The 16,227-nt window shown below is 29.3% G+C and overlaps 1 protein-coding gene across 4 annotated transcripts in view; it reads left to right on the top strand.

Annotated features, from left to right (window-relative positions):
• Positions 1 to 16,227, top strand: part of LOC147816694 (uncharacterized) — a 197,103-nt gene that overhangs the window by 15,228 nt on the left and 165,648 nt on the right. The window contains exon 3 of one of the 4 annotated variants that reach the window (XM_087150373.1): positions 13,866 to 14,196. The exons of the other annotated variants lie outside the window; for them this stretch is intronic. Coding sequence (XP_087006499.1) covers positions 13,866 to 13,927 — 62 coding nt within the window. The 3' untranslated portion in view covers positions 13,928 to 14,196. Of the gene's footprint in view, positions 1 to 13,865; positions 14,197 to 16,227 lie in introns of those variants that run through there. 4 annotated transcript variants of the gene reach the window in all.

Below are 16,227 nucleotides of genomic sequence, written 5' to 3'. Positions count from 1 at the left end.
AAAAACTAAAAACTAAAAAATAATCACATTAAATAAGCACAATCTGGTGTATAATCATATTCTATCAGAAGCATGCCTTTATAAAACTCGACATTCGTTGAATAAAATGTTTTTTATTCAATAAGATGTTTTATTCAAATTTCTTTACTAAATTGCAAATAGAATTTTAGACTATTAAAAAAGAAACATCGTATTTTATAGTTTTAAAAAAATAAAAATAAAAAGATTTGCAAACGATTATTAGCGAAAAAAATATGAATGAAATTTTTGCTACGCGCGCTAAGTTAAGTTCCTCGTAAGTTTATCACATTTTAATATTTATCGCCCCACTTAATCATTTCTTCATTGTCGCCAAATTATTTTTTTTTAAATAATTAATTTTAATTTTTCTTATCTTCTAATAAATAAAAACAGGTGAAACTTTAGATTTTTCAATTGAAAAATATGTTGATTAAAATGGTATAAAAAAATTCATACCTTATAATTCAACTTTTTTTCATCCTCACTTTAATTAAATAATAAAAAATAATAAATAATTATTAAAAATTATTTTCTTCATGAAATTATCTTTGGGTAAATGAGTTTTATGAGTGGGTGCAATTTTTTTTGAATTGCTTCATTAGTTTTGAAAATATGACTGAAAACGCAAAAAGCGAAATTAACATTAAGGGGCCCGAACTTTGAATCGCTCTCCTGACCAAACTATGGGACTACATTTCCCAGATTGCGGCTACCCCCTATATTTTGAAGATGAAAAATCCAAATATGTAAAAAAACTGTATGTTTATTCAGAGAAAGTACGTTTTTGTGTCTGATTTCGTAACTTAATTAATAGTTAGCACTAATTAATTAGTGTATTTGAGGTCACCCCAGGAACTATTAAGATTGACACTTAGTTCGTGAAAATCCGATCATTAGAACGAAAGTTATTCAGGGTGATATCTTTTTTTTTTTGCGGACTGTACATACACACAAAAATAAGTTATTTTTTTAATATTAATTGAAAAGTTTTCAATTGATTCCATTTTAATTTTTTTTAATTTTATTTGAATAAATACTTCTTTTTACAAAAAATTTTGAATTAACCCGTGACTTAATACTAGATATATTTTAATTGTTAGAGGGGGGACCAAGATAATTTCAGTGCTTAGGGCCTCAAGAGGTCTTAATCCGGCCTTGGTTCTACCTTATCGGCAGCTTTGTTTTTTTGGGCGATTTTTTTCATATTTTTGTATTTATTTTGGAGTTGAATTTTTGTTCTTTTTCTAACTCCATTAATTGCATTGAATTCAATCGTTAATTTCTCCCACGCTTCTTCTTTTTTGCTATTAAAGTGAGCATTTGTTATTTTGCAAGCAATTATATGTTTGTAATTGTCGATTAAATTACTTAAGATCTCCGATTCGTGATCACTGAAAACAAATTTCTTCGATAAAGACATTTTTACTAAGATGAAATTCGAAAGCTCACGCTAATATGCGATACTCACGCTAATTTGTTTATGCACGTGTTTATATTATATACAAAGTCACATGGTTTCACCTTGCCCAATCAAAGGCCTCGTTATATTTCCTGCAAGTGTTAAGCTCGAGTTGTGAAATCCTCTGTTGAAAACGGTTGGAGAATAAAAAGCGAGGGTTAGGATATTCCGATCCCCGAGTTACTCTTGAATTTAACTCGGCGTGGTGAATACGGGTGTTAAGGAATTTCTTTCCCCCATCAGGCCTCCCTTCTCTGCAGCTGCCGGGAATGCCGCACCCCGTTCTTCGGAGGCGGTTACCCCTGGCAACGCCGTTGTTTACCGAATAATCGAACCTTTTTCTCCATCCCCCCCCCCCCCAGTAGACCCCCCCAGCCTTTCGCTCCTCTTTCGCCTCGTCGGAATCCTTCCAGCCCCGGGTGAAGCACTTTTTTGCACCGCCCCGGTAAAAACGACATGAAATAAAATTAGTTCATGTCGAATAATAGAAAAACATTCGACATGAAATAAAATTAGTTCATGTCGAATAATAGAAAAACATTCGACATGAAATAAAATTAGTTCATGTCGAATAATAGAAAAACATTCGACATGAAATAAAATTTGTTCATGTCGAATAATAGAAAAACATTCGACATGAAATAAAATTTGTTCATGTCGAATAATAGAAAAACATTCGACATGAAATAAAATTTGTTTTAAATGCTCTTTAAGATAAATAATTTCAACCATTTAAAATACAACCAACAAAGTAACAAATCTTTTTGAATAAATTTAATCATCTTTCAATTTTGGTTTTTTTAAAACTAAATTTGCTTCAAATGCTCTTTAGGATGAATAAATTCTATCATCTTTTAATTTTAGTTTTTTTCAAAAATAAATGTATTTGTTTTAAATGCTCTTTACGATAATCAAGTTTAACCATTTAAAATAGAATCAACTATTAACAAATCTTTTTGAATAAATTTATACTTTTCAATTTTAGTTCCTTTCAAAAATAACAATATTTGTTTCAAATGCTCTTTAAAATAATTTATATTTTTCAAATAAAAATACATTCCTTCCGACAACCACGCAATTCTGTTAAAATATAGTGGTAACCAGTCCGTACATTCCATATAATTCACATCTTTAAAAGTAGTTTGAAAATGTGATACAATCATGGGAGATACGTAAATGATTTGACCATTTGGCTCAACACGGTACGCTATTCCCAAAAAAGGTTTCTCAACCAATTCAATTTCGCACTTGTATAAATCAGAAAAATCAACCTCATAGTCTTTGTGAGAGTTTTTAAAAATTTTAGCAATGCGATGAGCAAGTTGAAGTGTAATTTCCTGGGGTATCAGATGACTTATGTGAAAACATTTTCGTACCACAAACCACCAAGAAGACCAATTTTGCCATTTCAATTGATTATGTTTGAAATATTTACACTTTTGAAAGTGCTGTATATTGATTGTTTGATCTAAACACGATTTCACTACACTAAATAGAGCTTGAAATGTTCTCGTTTTGGGAATTTTTTCATAATTAAAAGTTAATTTAGAAGAGGCCACAACATATAATACTGACCGATGATAGACATTTATGTAGAGATGACACTGTTTGTCAAATAAATGTTTTAATAAATGTGATTCTTCCCCTGATGTGACGCGTGTACCATTTGTATTGATATTGACACCAAATGTTAACGTATTAAATTGAATAGGTATATCCTGTTTTGAGTAAAGGACAAGTATATTATCAGTCTCTATGGGCAGTACGTTGGATGGAACGTGGATTTTTAGAATAGGTTTTGTGAATCGAACCGCTAGAAAGATTAAATCTTTTTGACAATTACCATAAGCTTCATAATACATGACTTGTTTCACATCTGCCCAAATCTACAAAAAATTCGGAAAAGATTTTAAATATATTGCTAGTTCAAATTTAAAATAATATTTCTGCAAATCACTGTTTTTCAGAATTGTTGTGTATTATGTTTTCAAAAGTGTCGTTTCAATTTTGAACCAGCAAAATGTTGATTAGAGAATAAGTAGATATTAATTTTTAAAAAAAATCATTTCTAAATAAATTTTTTTTTATTATTATTAGTTAGATATTAGATACTCAACATGAAATGTCAAGAATTAATTGTTAAACATTCTCGATCGGTCCAATAAATATACTGTAAAAACTTTTTTATTTTTGTTATTGCATATTTAACATTCTCGATCGAGAATGTTAAATATGCAATAACAAAATTAAAAATACACGAGTTTTTCAATATGTTGAGTTTAACATTCTCGATCGGTATTTCATCTCTTTTGAATCACAAAATAGCGAAATCAATTGTTAAACTCAACATATTGAAAAACTCGTGTATTTTTAATTTTGTTATTGCATATTTAACATTCTCGATCGGTATTTCATCTCTTTTGAATCACAAAATAGCGAAATCAATTGTTAAACTCAACATATTGAAAAACTCGTGTATTTTTAATTTTGTTATTGCATATTTAACATTCTCGATCGGTATTTCATCTCTTTTGAATCACAAAATAGCGAAATCAATTGTTAAACTCAACATATTGAAAAACTCGTGTATTTTTAATTTTGTTATTGCATATTTAACATTCTCGATCGGTATTTCATCTCTTTTGAATCACAAAATAGCGAAATCAATTGTTAAACTCAACATATTGAAAAACTCGCGTATTTATTTAAAATGTTTCACTTTTGTTTTACACGTTAAGCATTCTCTGTAAGCTGTCGGTATTTCATCTCCACATCTCTCTTGAATCACAAAATAACGAAATTTAGGTAGGGAACAACACTGTTTTTTTTGAGAATGTAACAGTCTCCAACTCTCAATTTCTTTTTCGCTAAATAAAGGCTGCATGTTTTTTATTCTCGTTTTAATACTTTACTATTATTTTGTTGTCGCGTTCGACAAACCCGCTTCTAAACCTCAAACCATAGCAAATCAATACGTGGATTTGGATGGGAATTTATACAAACAGAATCAACTGATTGGAAAAGTGACTGATCCATTTGATTATGATACACAGTCGACGCTCTCTCCGTTTGATTTTTCCGTTGAATTTGATTGGAAGCACCATTCTTTGCACTTTAAAACTAATAGCGGGGCATGGAATGTAGAATTGACACCAGAGTATTACTGGAAAACCGATAAAATTTTCGAAAAGGACGAATGTTTTGGTAAAGGAAATGTCAATGTGTTGGCTTCGGGAAGATCTCTTTATAAACATTTATTACACCAACCCAAATCCCAAACCAATCTTTCCCATGCGGTTTTTTCAGACGTGTATACATCCCCCACTTTATATTATTATGTATGTCATGATAATCGCATTCAAAGTTTACACTCGTGTCAACCAGGAAGTATTTTTAAAGATGGATCGTGTTTGGGGTTGGATACGTGCATTGATCAACCGGACGGTTTTCAGTATGTTGATTCCACGCACTATCAAAAATATTACAAATGTCAAAATAACAAATCCATTCTGAAAGAATGTCCTCCTGATGAAATCTTTCAATACAATCAATGCCAGAAGCCTAGTGACGTATGTTTCTTTCAATCAGACGGGTATAAAATCAAAACAGGCCACGCTACGTATATTGTTTGCGAAAATAAAAAAGCAATCCAAAAAAAGTGTTCACCTAACACTTATTTTCTCCACACATCGTGTGAAGCCGAATTGTGTTTTAATAAAATAGATGAATCGGTGGTAGGAGACAAAGTAATTGATGGACCGTTTTCGTTTCATTCTGATTATGCGATCTGTGAGAATGGTAAAGTAAAATCTTTTCATACGTGTCCATCTCAATGGAATTATTATTATGCAAACGTAGCAATTCAGCATTTACCTCAAGTGTTTAACGGTCAAGAGTGCGTTTCTCCCGAATTGTGCGTAAGTGTCAAATTAGAAGATCCAAATGCTGTCGTACCAGCGTATGATTATAGCAAACATTTAAATACCTGGCAGCATGCTGAATGGTATGACAGATTGAAAGGTTATAAGTGTTCACCGAAAAAAGTACCTGTGAATATACCGAATGGTTCTATTATTCGACAGTATAAAGTGGAAAGCGGGTGCGATGGGCTCACTACCAAAGTACCCACTCAAATAGTCAATAAGTATTTTGATTGTGCAACGCAATCAATTGTAGTGTGCCCTCCTAATCAATTTTTTAACGGCACCCAATGTCGAGATAGAGTCCCCAATAGCTTTCAATTCGCGCAGCTGGATGTGTTTAAATTTAAACAGTTGCACATCAACAATTGGATGAAGCCACGCTTGCCAGATACTAAATCTGCAACTGTGATCTGCAAAAATGGAGAAGAATTCATACCCACGTTTAACATTTGCGCGGACTCCGAGTGTAAAAATTTTACTTTTATAAAAAGTATAAAGCGTCCCATTAAATTGGATGACGATTTTGAATGCGTCTGGGAAGAACCTGCAATAAAGAAAAGAAGATACACAAAACCTCCTGGTTTAACGCTGCAATTTTGGCAGCAACGATTTGTTCCTTTGAACAATAAGTCTATTAACGAATGTAGAGAGGGTTATCGCGTCAGAACGGGAAATTTTGTGTTGGATAAGACACTGTACATGACGTGTCGAGATCATCAACCTTTTGTATTTTGCCCGTCTTCTGATACGACAAAATTGCATAACTTTTCCCACACAACGTTTACCTGTTACGCTAACAGCAAAGTTTTCCAATCCACTCTACCAGCTCATAAAAAAATACATTTTTTAAGCAACGAACTTTTACATATAACCATACCTCAGAATTCAGAATATCAGGTGGATGGAGTTTTAATTCAGTCAGGTATAGGCTTAAATTATGTACCAGATCCGAATAAGAAGGAATTTGATTTTGAATCCAACACCCCTACTGTCATTCATTTTCAAAAGTTGGTGAACAATCCACCAAATAATTACATTAAAAGGAGTAATAATTATATAAAAGACTCTAATACAAATATGGCTTATAATTTACGTGATGACGCATTTACTTCGGATAATTTGATTTATCCTTTTTATGAATTGGAATACGGTATAGAGGGCTTAGAGTATTAAATAAAAAATCTTTTATGATTTGAACAGAAAATCTTTTGTTTAAACATACCTAATTTGATTTGCCCTTTTCATGAATTGGAATACGGGGTCTTAGAGTATTATATAAAAAACCTTTATGATTTGAACAGAAAATCAAAGACAGAAAATTAGTATATACCTATATTAGTCAAAAGCAGTCAAAATGACTGTATTGTAAATGCGTAAATAAATTCGTTTAAAATTAATTGTTAAAATTTTTTATATTATTTATAATTATATAAAAAGTTATTAGTAAATATTAAAAGTAGAAAAAATTATATGTTGTATAAAAAGACGCAAAATCCTGAGAAATTGCGTCTTTATATACATAATCATTCTAATTGAAATTAAAAGCAGTCAAAATGACTACTTTAAGCAATCTAGTGTTAACATACTCAAATTAATTTGCCCTTTTTATGAATTGGAATACGATATAGAGGGCTTAGAGTATTAAATAAAAAAATCTGTATAATTTGAACAGAAAATTTTTTGTTTTAAAATACCCAACTTGATTTGTCGAAATTTTGAGATTTTTACAGTTTTTAGTCTCTTAACTCTTTAAAGACCAAGTGGCCTGAAGAAGTCCGGAGTACTTAACGACCGACTGGGGTCAGTGGGGAACTCTGAAGTCACGGTGGCTACTTTAGCCTGGGGTAGAGAGGTCCCTGGGTCAATCCAGACCCTATATCCTCGTTCATGATAAATAAAAATAACATGACACAAAACTAGTTTCGCATATTAATGGTGCTAGGTTAATAAAAGATGTAGAATGACATAGCGATTTATGTTGAATAACATAAATAATGGTATAGATTAACATGAGAAAGTCACTTAAACAAGCAACAACAAAATTTAAGAAGGAAGAAAAAATTTAAAAAATAAAAAAGAGAATAAAAACCCTGCTAATAACAGATAAAAGAAAGGAAATGAACATCCCGTTAAATGGCTGGGATTAGTTCCTAAATGGTGTCGCCACTTGACGGCCACGAATTGAAGAAGCTAAGTCACTCCCTAAAGGGGTGTGTCTAAAAATAGCGGTGGCTCTGATGTCGCCCTAGCGGCGAATCGGCCCGAAAAAGTTAAATTGGAATAATAAATTAATTTAAGGTTGAAAAATAATAAAAGAATTAAGATAAGGAGGGATCAGGGTCGGGGGTCTTGGATTTTGAAATCTGAGAATTGATCTGGGTCTGTGCCTGTTAGAGGGATCATGGGGGTCATAAATTGGAAGGTTTTGAATTATGTCATTGTTTGTACGATCAATTCTCTTATAGAGATTATGACAATTTTTAGCAAAAAGGGTCCGAATGGTGGAAATTTTGAGCTCTTGTCTTAATTTGTCACCTCTGACATACCAGGGTGCTTTAGTAATAAGTTTGATAGTCTGGTTTTGTAGTGACTCGAGTTTGTTAATTTTGGTTTTATGGGGTGAATGGGTAGTAGTGATTGGGAGGGGATGAGCTGCTTGACAGTGATGTATAGGAACTCATCGAAAGTCAAAAGGAAGAGGTGTGCGAACTTCACGCTTTATTCAGAAACACTTCCCCCTGTGGTTTTAGAGAAACACAAAATCCTCTTAATTTGTAACAGATTTGTTTGTTGTTTGAACTGGACCATTTTATTCATTTATTAAAAATTCGGGAATGGCGTTCTTTTGGGAATTTATTTTTGAAATATCAGAGTCCATTAAAACAAATATCTTTTTAATAAAATTGTAATGTGCTTACTGTTGACTACCAAACGTTAATTTTTTGTATAATTACAAATACACTATCATAAATACCGAAATTACTGAAAAAAATTTGAATAAAGCCAACATTGTATAATGCTTTCTGTTAATCACTGATATTTTAATGATAATGTTATCATTAAAATAGTATCATTAAAATATCATTAAACCCGTTCATGGAAATTTTGATCCCTGAATAAAATAAAAAAAGGTTACTATTTTTATCATTTAATAAACTTTTTATAGGTATTTTTTTATCAAATATTTTATTTATTTCCATTTTGTTCTCCATTAACCTGTTTGGTATTTTTCAGTAATCAATTTTATTACAGTGTGCTTTTCATTAGTGAATGTTAGACGATGGATAAAATAATTTAAAATACATTAAATTAATAATATATCTTTTAAACTTGAGCTAGTGCAGATATTTTAGACTTTGTTTTACTTCAACAAAAAAATTTTTAAATCTTAAAATTCTTATTAAAATTTCTATTTAATGCTTTATTAAAGAAAACTAAATTCCATTATATCTAAATTTATGATTATACATAATTTTAAATACTATACAAATATTTAAAAAAAAAATAATCCAGCTTTTTTTTTCTAAATTTTTTTACATTGTATTATATAATTTCGGTATAGTAATTTCGTTCTTTTTGGTATTAATTTCCTATCAATTAATATATAAATTATCTTTAAGGATAATAAGTTTTATAAAATTATTGTTTAAAGGTTGTTATTGTGCTTTCACACATAAAGGATTTTTATAAATGTCATCTCACTTATATGTAAGCAGTTTTGATAATGCAGTTTTTGTATATAAGTAATTCAATAGGTATAGTCAAACAATGTCGCAGATCTTTCTGAATGAAATGGTTTTTCTGATTTCACCTGTAAGGTTTTTAGGTAATTGTTATGAAATAGCTTATTAAATTTGAATACATTTTCTTTACGCAGCAAGTTATATATTCTAATTGTAAACCAGAGCTTTTTAATCATTATTTACTTTTTCACTGCAATTACAATTTCCAAATCAGCTTAAAATTAAGTTTATTGTTTTGTTTATTGTTTTAATTTGGTCCTTTATAGCAAAACATGACTAATGCAAAGTTATTAAATGACATTGCTGATATGAATTTAATTTAATTGAATAATCTTATAGTAAGTCTTATAATAAATAAATAAATTTGTATAAAATAAATTTGTGTCCTGCATCAGATAGCAGCAAAAAACATCCCGATTAAAAATTTATCTTCAAGTCACGATACATAATAGTATCTGTTATCTGGATTTTTTTAATGGCGTAATTTTAATTGTTATTCACTCATTTAAATGCTTAAGTCAGTTTGCTAGATACATTAGTCGACTTAAAAATTGAGCAAATTACATTAACTATTTTAATAATTATAATAATAATAATATATATATATATACAGGGGAAAATGTCAAAATGAATAGATTTATAAGAGAAAAGTTTTATAGTGAACCTTTTAAATCATTTGTTGCTAAAAACGAGTTTAAATGCAACAAATTGAAGATTTCCAAAAAAAAAATAATAATAATCATCAGTCAGTACAATTGCTGAAAGCGATTTTCCTTGATCACCGTACGGGGAAAGGATAGTAAATCCAGTTCTTTTGTGACAAAGCCGAAAAGGGAAGCTAATAGGTAGGCACTGACAATAGCAACTTATCTTCTTTGAAAAATACTTGGAATCTATTTCCATTCACTAAACGCCGCAACTATTTGCTGTACCATTTGGTAGTACTCTCATATGATTAGTAGGTAAAGTCTGTAAATGAGTGCAGGTGGTTAAATAGAATTGACAATACGCTCATTTGTAATGCTAAATCTAACCCCATCAATAGTTTATTCAAATAAATAAATTATTTAATTTAATAGTAATTTTAAAAGTTAATCTCTATTTAAAGAAAATAAAAATTAACCCACCAGCTAAAAAGAACCATACCTTATTTTAAACGTTAATTTTCGAGTTTGATTTGATACTCTTCTGAAAGCAGTATTATTATTGAATTCTAAGAACAGTATTATTATTGCTGAATTAATAGATATTTATTTGTTTATAAAAGGAATTTGTTTATAAAAGAAAAGTTTATAAAGGAAGTTTTGTAGCTACATATGAATTTCATACTATAAAGAACTGTTTAAGTATTATTTTTTTTTCTTGTTTTAATATGTTTCAGACATTTTATGTTGAGCAAAATATAGCTTTGAAGGTGTAGCATATTTATTGATAAAACTAGACATCATTCAAAATAATTCAGACTGGTTCAGATTCATATATTTCATTTATATGCATTTCAAAGAAAATATTTTATCCATACTATTAAATAATACCAAAGATACCATCTATTAATTTCTAAGAGAAATCTAGGCTTCTTAATTATTTAAAAATATATAGATTTTTACCCCTTTGATGAGTATGATATAAAGAGAAATAGCTAACATACTTCCATTTTCATTACGCGAAACGGATAAACTTCTAAATTAATATAAATGGAGGAACTCATTCTTTTTTAAATTAAATGCATATATTAAAATAATTGTGAAAAGAAATTTTTCTATTTAAGTAAATTTTTTTGTCTAACAATATTATTTGTTTCCGCTGCAGGCTTAATTTGCTTGATCAATGAATTAAAATATTTCATTTAAATAGTACTAACTCTGTATAGAAAGACACAAAAATCTGTAATTAATAAAAAAAATTAATTTGAAAAGTAATCCATCTTTTTTAGTTAATTTCTTACTATTTCAAACAATCGATAAAAATTTAAATTACTACACAATATTTGGTTAACGTTACAATATTCCTCATTCAAAATTGCTGTCATAATCTCATTAGCTCTAATAATACGATGTAGAGTCGTTGTGGCCCAGGTTACAGATCATTCGCCTTCCAATGAGGTATACCAAGTTCGAATTCTATAGCGATGGCTAGTCGACGCGAATTTCGCATCCGGCTCGCATTGACCACAGTGCTGATAACGACAGTGGTAAACGGATCATGACTTAGAGTCCCCCGCAATCAGGCTAACCTTAGGATGTTTTCGCGGTTTCCCTTACCATGTGACGCACATAGAGATCAGTTCCCTTCAAATAGTTCTCCACAAAGGCAAACTTGATCCAGGAGTTCCCTTGTCTTCTGGATTGGATATAAAATTGTAAGGCTACGGAGCTGAACCTTACTTGTCGTAAGCCCAAAATTGGTCGGCTGTTCAACGACGGTAAGAAAATAACATGATGTGCAAGTTAAAATATTAAATTTAAAAAACTTATGGGGAAAGTACTGAATGCAAAGTCTTTGTGCTAATATTTGTTTTAAATTATTTGCAAATGAAATTTGTTATTTACCTTTATTAAATATTGAACTATGGAAGTAAATATTAAAGTTTCATTAAAAAATACTTAAAACTAGTGACTAACTTAACTTGTAAATTTTTTCTCGTTTATAGTTTTGCTTAGTTATTTTATACTATTTTCTTAATTTTGTTTACACTATGGAGCTAAAAGATAATTGCATTTAAATAATTGAATATTACACGTTGAAACGAGGAGATTTTGAGTTGAATTTAATGCAGGGTTTACTGACACAAGTTCAGAGAAAAGATATGCTGCGCCTAACAAACGGTTTTAAAACAAATCAAAAGGTAAAATGCGCGCTACAAATTTCTCTAACTAAAATGCATAGTAATTGATATAATAGTATAATACAAAATAGGTGCATCAAGAAGATTTCGAAAAATTTATTTACTATGAAATATCAAAATTTGTAAACAAAATCAATTTCACGGGAATTTATATAGTTCTTAAAAACTGGAAGAAAATTTAGTCAATAATTATTTTTGTAAGTCATTATATAACACATTTGCTAAATAATCAAGGATAGATTATCTTTGCATAGCACTCAATAATTAGGACTTAAGTTGGTGGGTTACTAAGGCTTCCTTTGTCCCTTTCAAAGAAACGCTTTCAGCTAAACAGGTGCAATGCATAGAAAGGATATTTTACTTTTCATTCTTCTTTTGAAAACACCAAAATTTTAAATTGTTTTGTACAGGGAGGTGTTAAAGAAATAGCTAACCTTTCCTTGTAGTGGGGAAAGAAAGCTTTTCTTATCTCAACTACAATAGTTCTGCTTCAGAAAAAGCTAAAAAAAAGAAGAAAAAAAAATATTTTCTTCGATAAATAGCCAATTTATCCTTTTAATTCTTTTTCCTTGATTTATGTATAAATGGTTTATGTATAAATTCTTTTTCTTTGCATTTATATAAGGGTTTTCATAGGGATCGCTATTTCCCTGATTCTAGTACACAGTAAAAGGATTATGCATGATTTCTTAATTCAAACTTGTGTTAGCCTTTTGTTAAATAGTAAAATGGGTAATCATTGTGTAATCATGTTGCTTTTTTTTCGGTATTTTGGGGTTTGCAGAAAAAAAAAGGGGGGGGATAACCAGCTGATAGTCGGCTGAAGAAAATATGTGCTAATTTTTATTAAGGATAAAAAGAAACCTAAGAATGTGATACCCTTTCAAATCATTAGGCAGGTGAAAAGGAGTCTGAATACAATAAATTGAAGATTTCAAAGGAGTATTCATTCAAAGATGAGCATAGATTATCTGCTGTCAAAAAGTGGGACTAATGCCCTTCCCCTTTGTGACTAAACTGAGAGGTTGAACTGAGATTGCCAATTGAATAATCGAACAAAACTATCTTGTTTGCGCAAAATTGTTTGTAATTCTTTTATTACCTAACTGCAAATCCAATGTTAACAAATTTAATTTGCACTCAGTTGCTAATATCCAATTTGGAAATGTAATTGTAATTTATTTTAACTGTTAAATTGTAATTCAAACTAAAAATAATTTTCTTCCCATGTCATTTTGATGCATTATTGCTCTTTTACTTATAGTTCAATGTGCAGAAATACCTTTTACGTGATATTTCTGCACATTGAACTAGGTATTATCCGAAATAAATATGAAAATAAAGTTTCACTGCAACAGAGAAACTTTTTGTTCATTAATAAATTTAGTTAAGCAAAGTTTCAATAAATAAAAATGTGCTTGTATGAATTTAAAAAGAAAGGATTTTTAAAGTGTTTAAAATTATGCTTGGAAGATGCATACTTTACTTTTACGATGGTTTATCTGCATCTTTAAATGTGAGAGAAAAAAAAATTAAAAGAAAAAAAATTAAAAAAAAAAAAAACTAAAAATTAATGATAATAATAATAAAAATAAAAATTTTTTAAACTTATGACTTTGAAGATTTAAAAATATTTAATTATGCTTTCTCTTTATCCAACGAAATTAATTAATGAAATTATGTTATAATTAAAAAAATATATATCACTGCAATTGCAGCCACTATTAATTTTAATAATAAAATAATTTCCTTTTAAAAAATTCATAGTTAAAAGGGAAAAAGATAATTTTCCAAATTTTTTTTTGATAGAAAAGATTTTACAAATGAAATATTTTTTGTCCATCTGAAAAAAACTGATCCCATTTTACTTACAGAGCTAAAGTGTGCCTACAAGACCACTAAAGTGTACGTTCAAATGAAAATAAATAAATACTGAATGAAGACAGGTACAGATAAATTGTAGAAACTTGATGTTGACAACCGACTTGATGTTGGAGAAAACAGATGAAGTTAAATAAATAAAATTAAAAAAAGATATCCGATAAGTCAGACATAAGATGTAATTTCCGTTGTTACTAAAGAAAACACATTTGTATATATGCTAAAAAATTTTCTTTACAATAAATTGAAAAGAAATGAATAAATTTTTTACCATATCCCATAAGCATTTGCTTTTTCCCTCAAAATTTACCTTTAAAAAATTCACTTTTTCTTAAAACTCAAATTCTTCAATTTGCAAGTTTTTAACAGTATTTTAAGAACCAGTTCCAGCTTCTCTTCTTGCAGTTACACCCAAATAACGTTTTGAAAGCAGCATTTGAAAGTTATCTGTTATTTTTCCAAGTATTCAATTAAATCAGAAAAATAGCTCAAGGAAATATTTCTTTAATAATTAATGCAAAAACATTTCCATGATCAAACTTCAATATTATTTGAACTTTATTTGACTCATAAAGTTAAAAAAAAAGCGTGAATTTAGTTAATATTAACTGAAACAAAAAATAACTAAAAAAATTGTTCTTGTTACTGAATTTTCGACACATTTTCAAGAGGATTTTTTTCTTCTATTTTTGCATGATATAGGCATTTGAAGATAATCTGTTTTAAGAAAAAATAACCCCAAATTTAAAAAAATAAATAAAATAACAAAAAATTTATGTATAAATAAAAGGAAGATATGGAAAAAAAAATCTCATTATTTACTTAATTCCTGCTTTTGAATATTTAACCAGAAAAACGTTCCAAGGGGAAAAAATAAGCAAGCCGATTGTCAGTTTGAATGCCATGAAGTTTCACTGACAAGTAGAGCACGCCTTTGATTTATTAGTGACGTGGGGGAGCAAATGACCTGCTGAGAAGCAAATGACTAAAGAGAACCCCCAACAAAGAGGGTGAGTTCATTTGTGAATTTTCTCTTCTGAAAAACTGAGGATGTTAACGGTGGTAAAATTTCCACTGCTTCGGTCTTTAAAGAGTTAAAAAAATTGTAAAATCCTATAATAAAAAAGTTTGTCCTTTTCACATGTCTTACAAACATAAGTGTGTAGATTTACTTTATAGAGATACAATTTATAATTAGCAAATGTATAAAAAAGATGAATTATTTATCGCAAGGAATATTGTGTTTTTCTACTATATACGTTAGCATTATATTAATTACAATAACACTCATTACAAAACGTTGGATATTCTTATTCATTTTAATGCTAACCTTGGCCTTATCGTCATATCTCTGCTATCTCGCAGCAAAAGACGACGACTTTTTACAAACTGCTGGAAAATGGTTTTCGGAAAAATTGGAACAGTTCTTTAAATCTCTCAATATTTTAAAAATTTTAAGTTAAACGTGATAAAAGGAAAAACATAACATTATTAAACTTTATCGTAAGGACAAAGAAAACAATTTTTTAAGTTCTTCAATATTTAAAAAAATTTTAAATCATGTGATAAAAGGAAAAAAACTTAAACAATGAAAAAACAAACCGTTTTATTTTTTACATTGCATACAGAACAATTCCATGATTATACAGAACAATTCCATGATTCAAACTCTATGATTTTTCCTATTTTTTACATTGTATATAGAACAATTCCATGATTCAAACTCTATGATTTTTCCTATTTTTTACACTGTATATAGAGAACAATTCCATGATTCAAACTTTATGATTTTTCCTATTTTTTACAACATTAAACAAACAAATCCATGATTCAAATTCTATGATTCAGTACATATATTATGAAAATTTCATACATTACAAAATATTTTAATAATTATAGATTTTTTACATTCTTCTCTTAAAGTATTTAATGCTCTCACAATCAATTCCATTGGATCTGAAATAAAAGTGCATAAATTATTTCTACAAAGTGGACAGTTTGGATTAAATTGAATTGATTCTGTTAAACAAATGCAGTGAAATTTATGTGTGCAGGGCAGTAGGTATATACTATCCCCTGGATTGATTTTATCTAAACAAACACTACACATATCTTCGACATCAGTATTACAAAGTGTACCTTTCACTAAAGGTATCAAGTTTAAAGTTCTTTTACTAGAAATCGAAAAGTAATCGGCAAAAAACTGCAAATAGGACTTTATATCTATCAGAAACCTTTGATCTTCAGAGTTTACATTCCATTTGTCCATATTTAGTTCAGGCATATTCAAAAATGGCTCAACATTTCTCCTGGAATCTTTGCAGTCAAAGAAATTTTTCGCGCACATTATCATGT

This window comes from Parasteatoda tepidariorum, chromosome 1, assembly GCF_982258835.1.
Source record: "Parasteatoda tepidariorum strain Cologne lab strain chromosome 1, Ptep-v5.0, whole genome shotgun sequence".
Classification (NCBI taxonomy): Eukaryota; Metazoa; Arthropoda; class Arachnida; order Araneae; family Theridiidae; genus Parasteatoda; species Parasteatoda tepidariorum.
Note: the sequence above shows the minus strand (reverse complement) of the source record. Positions and strands in the feature narration are given on the sequence as shown.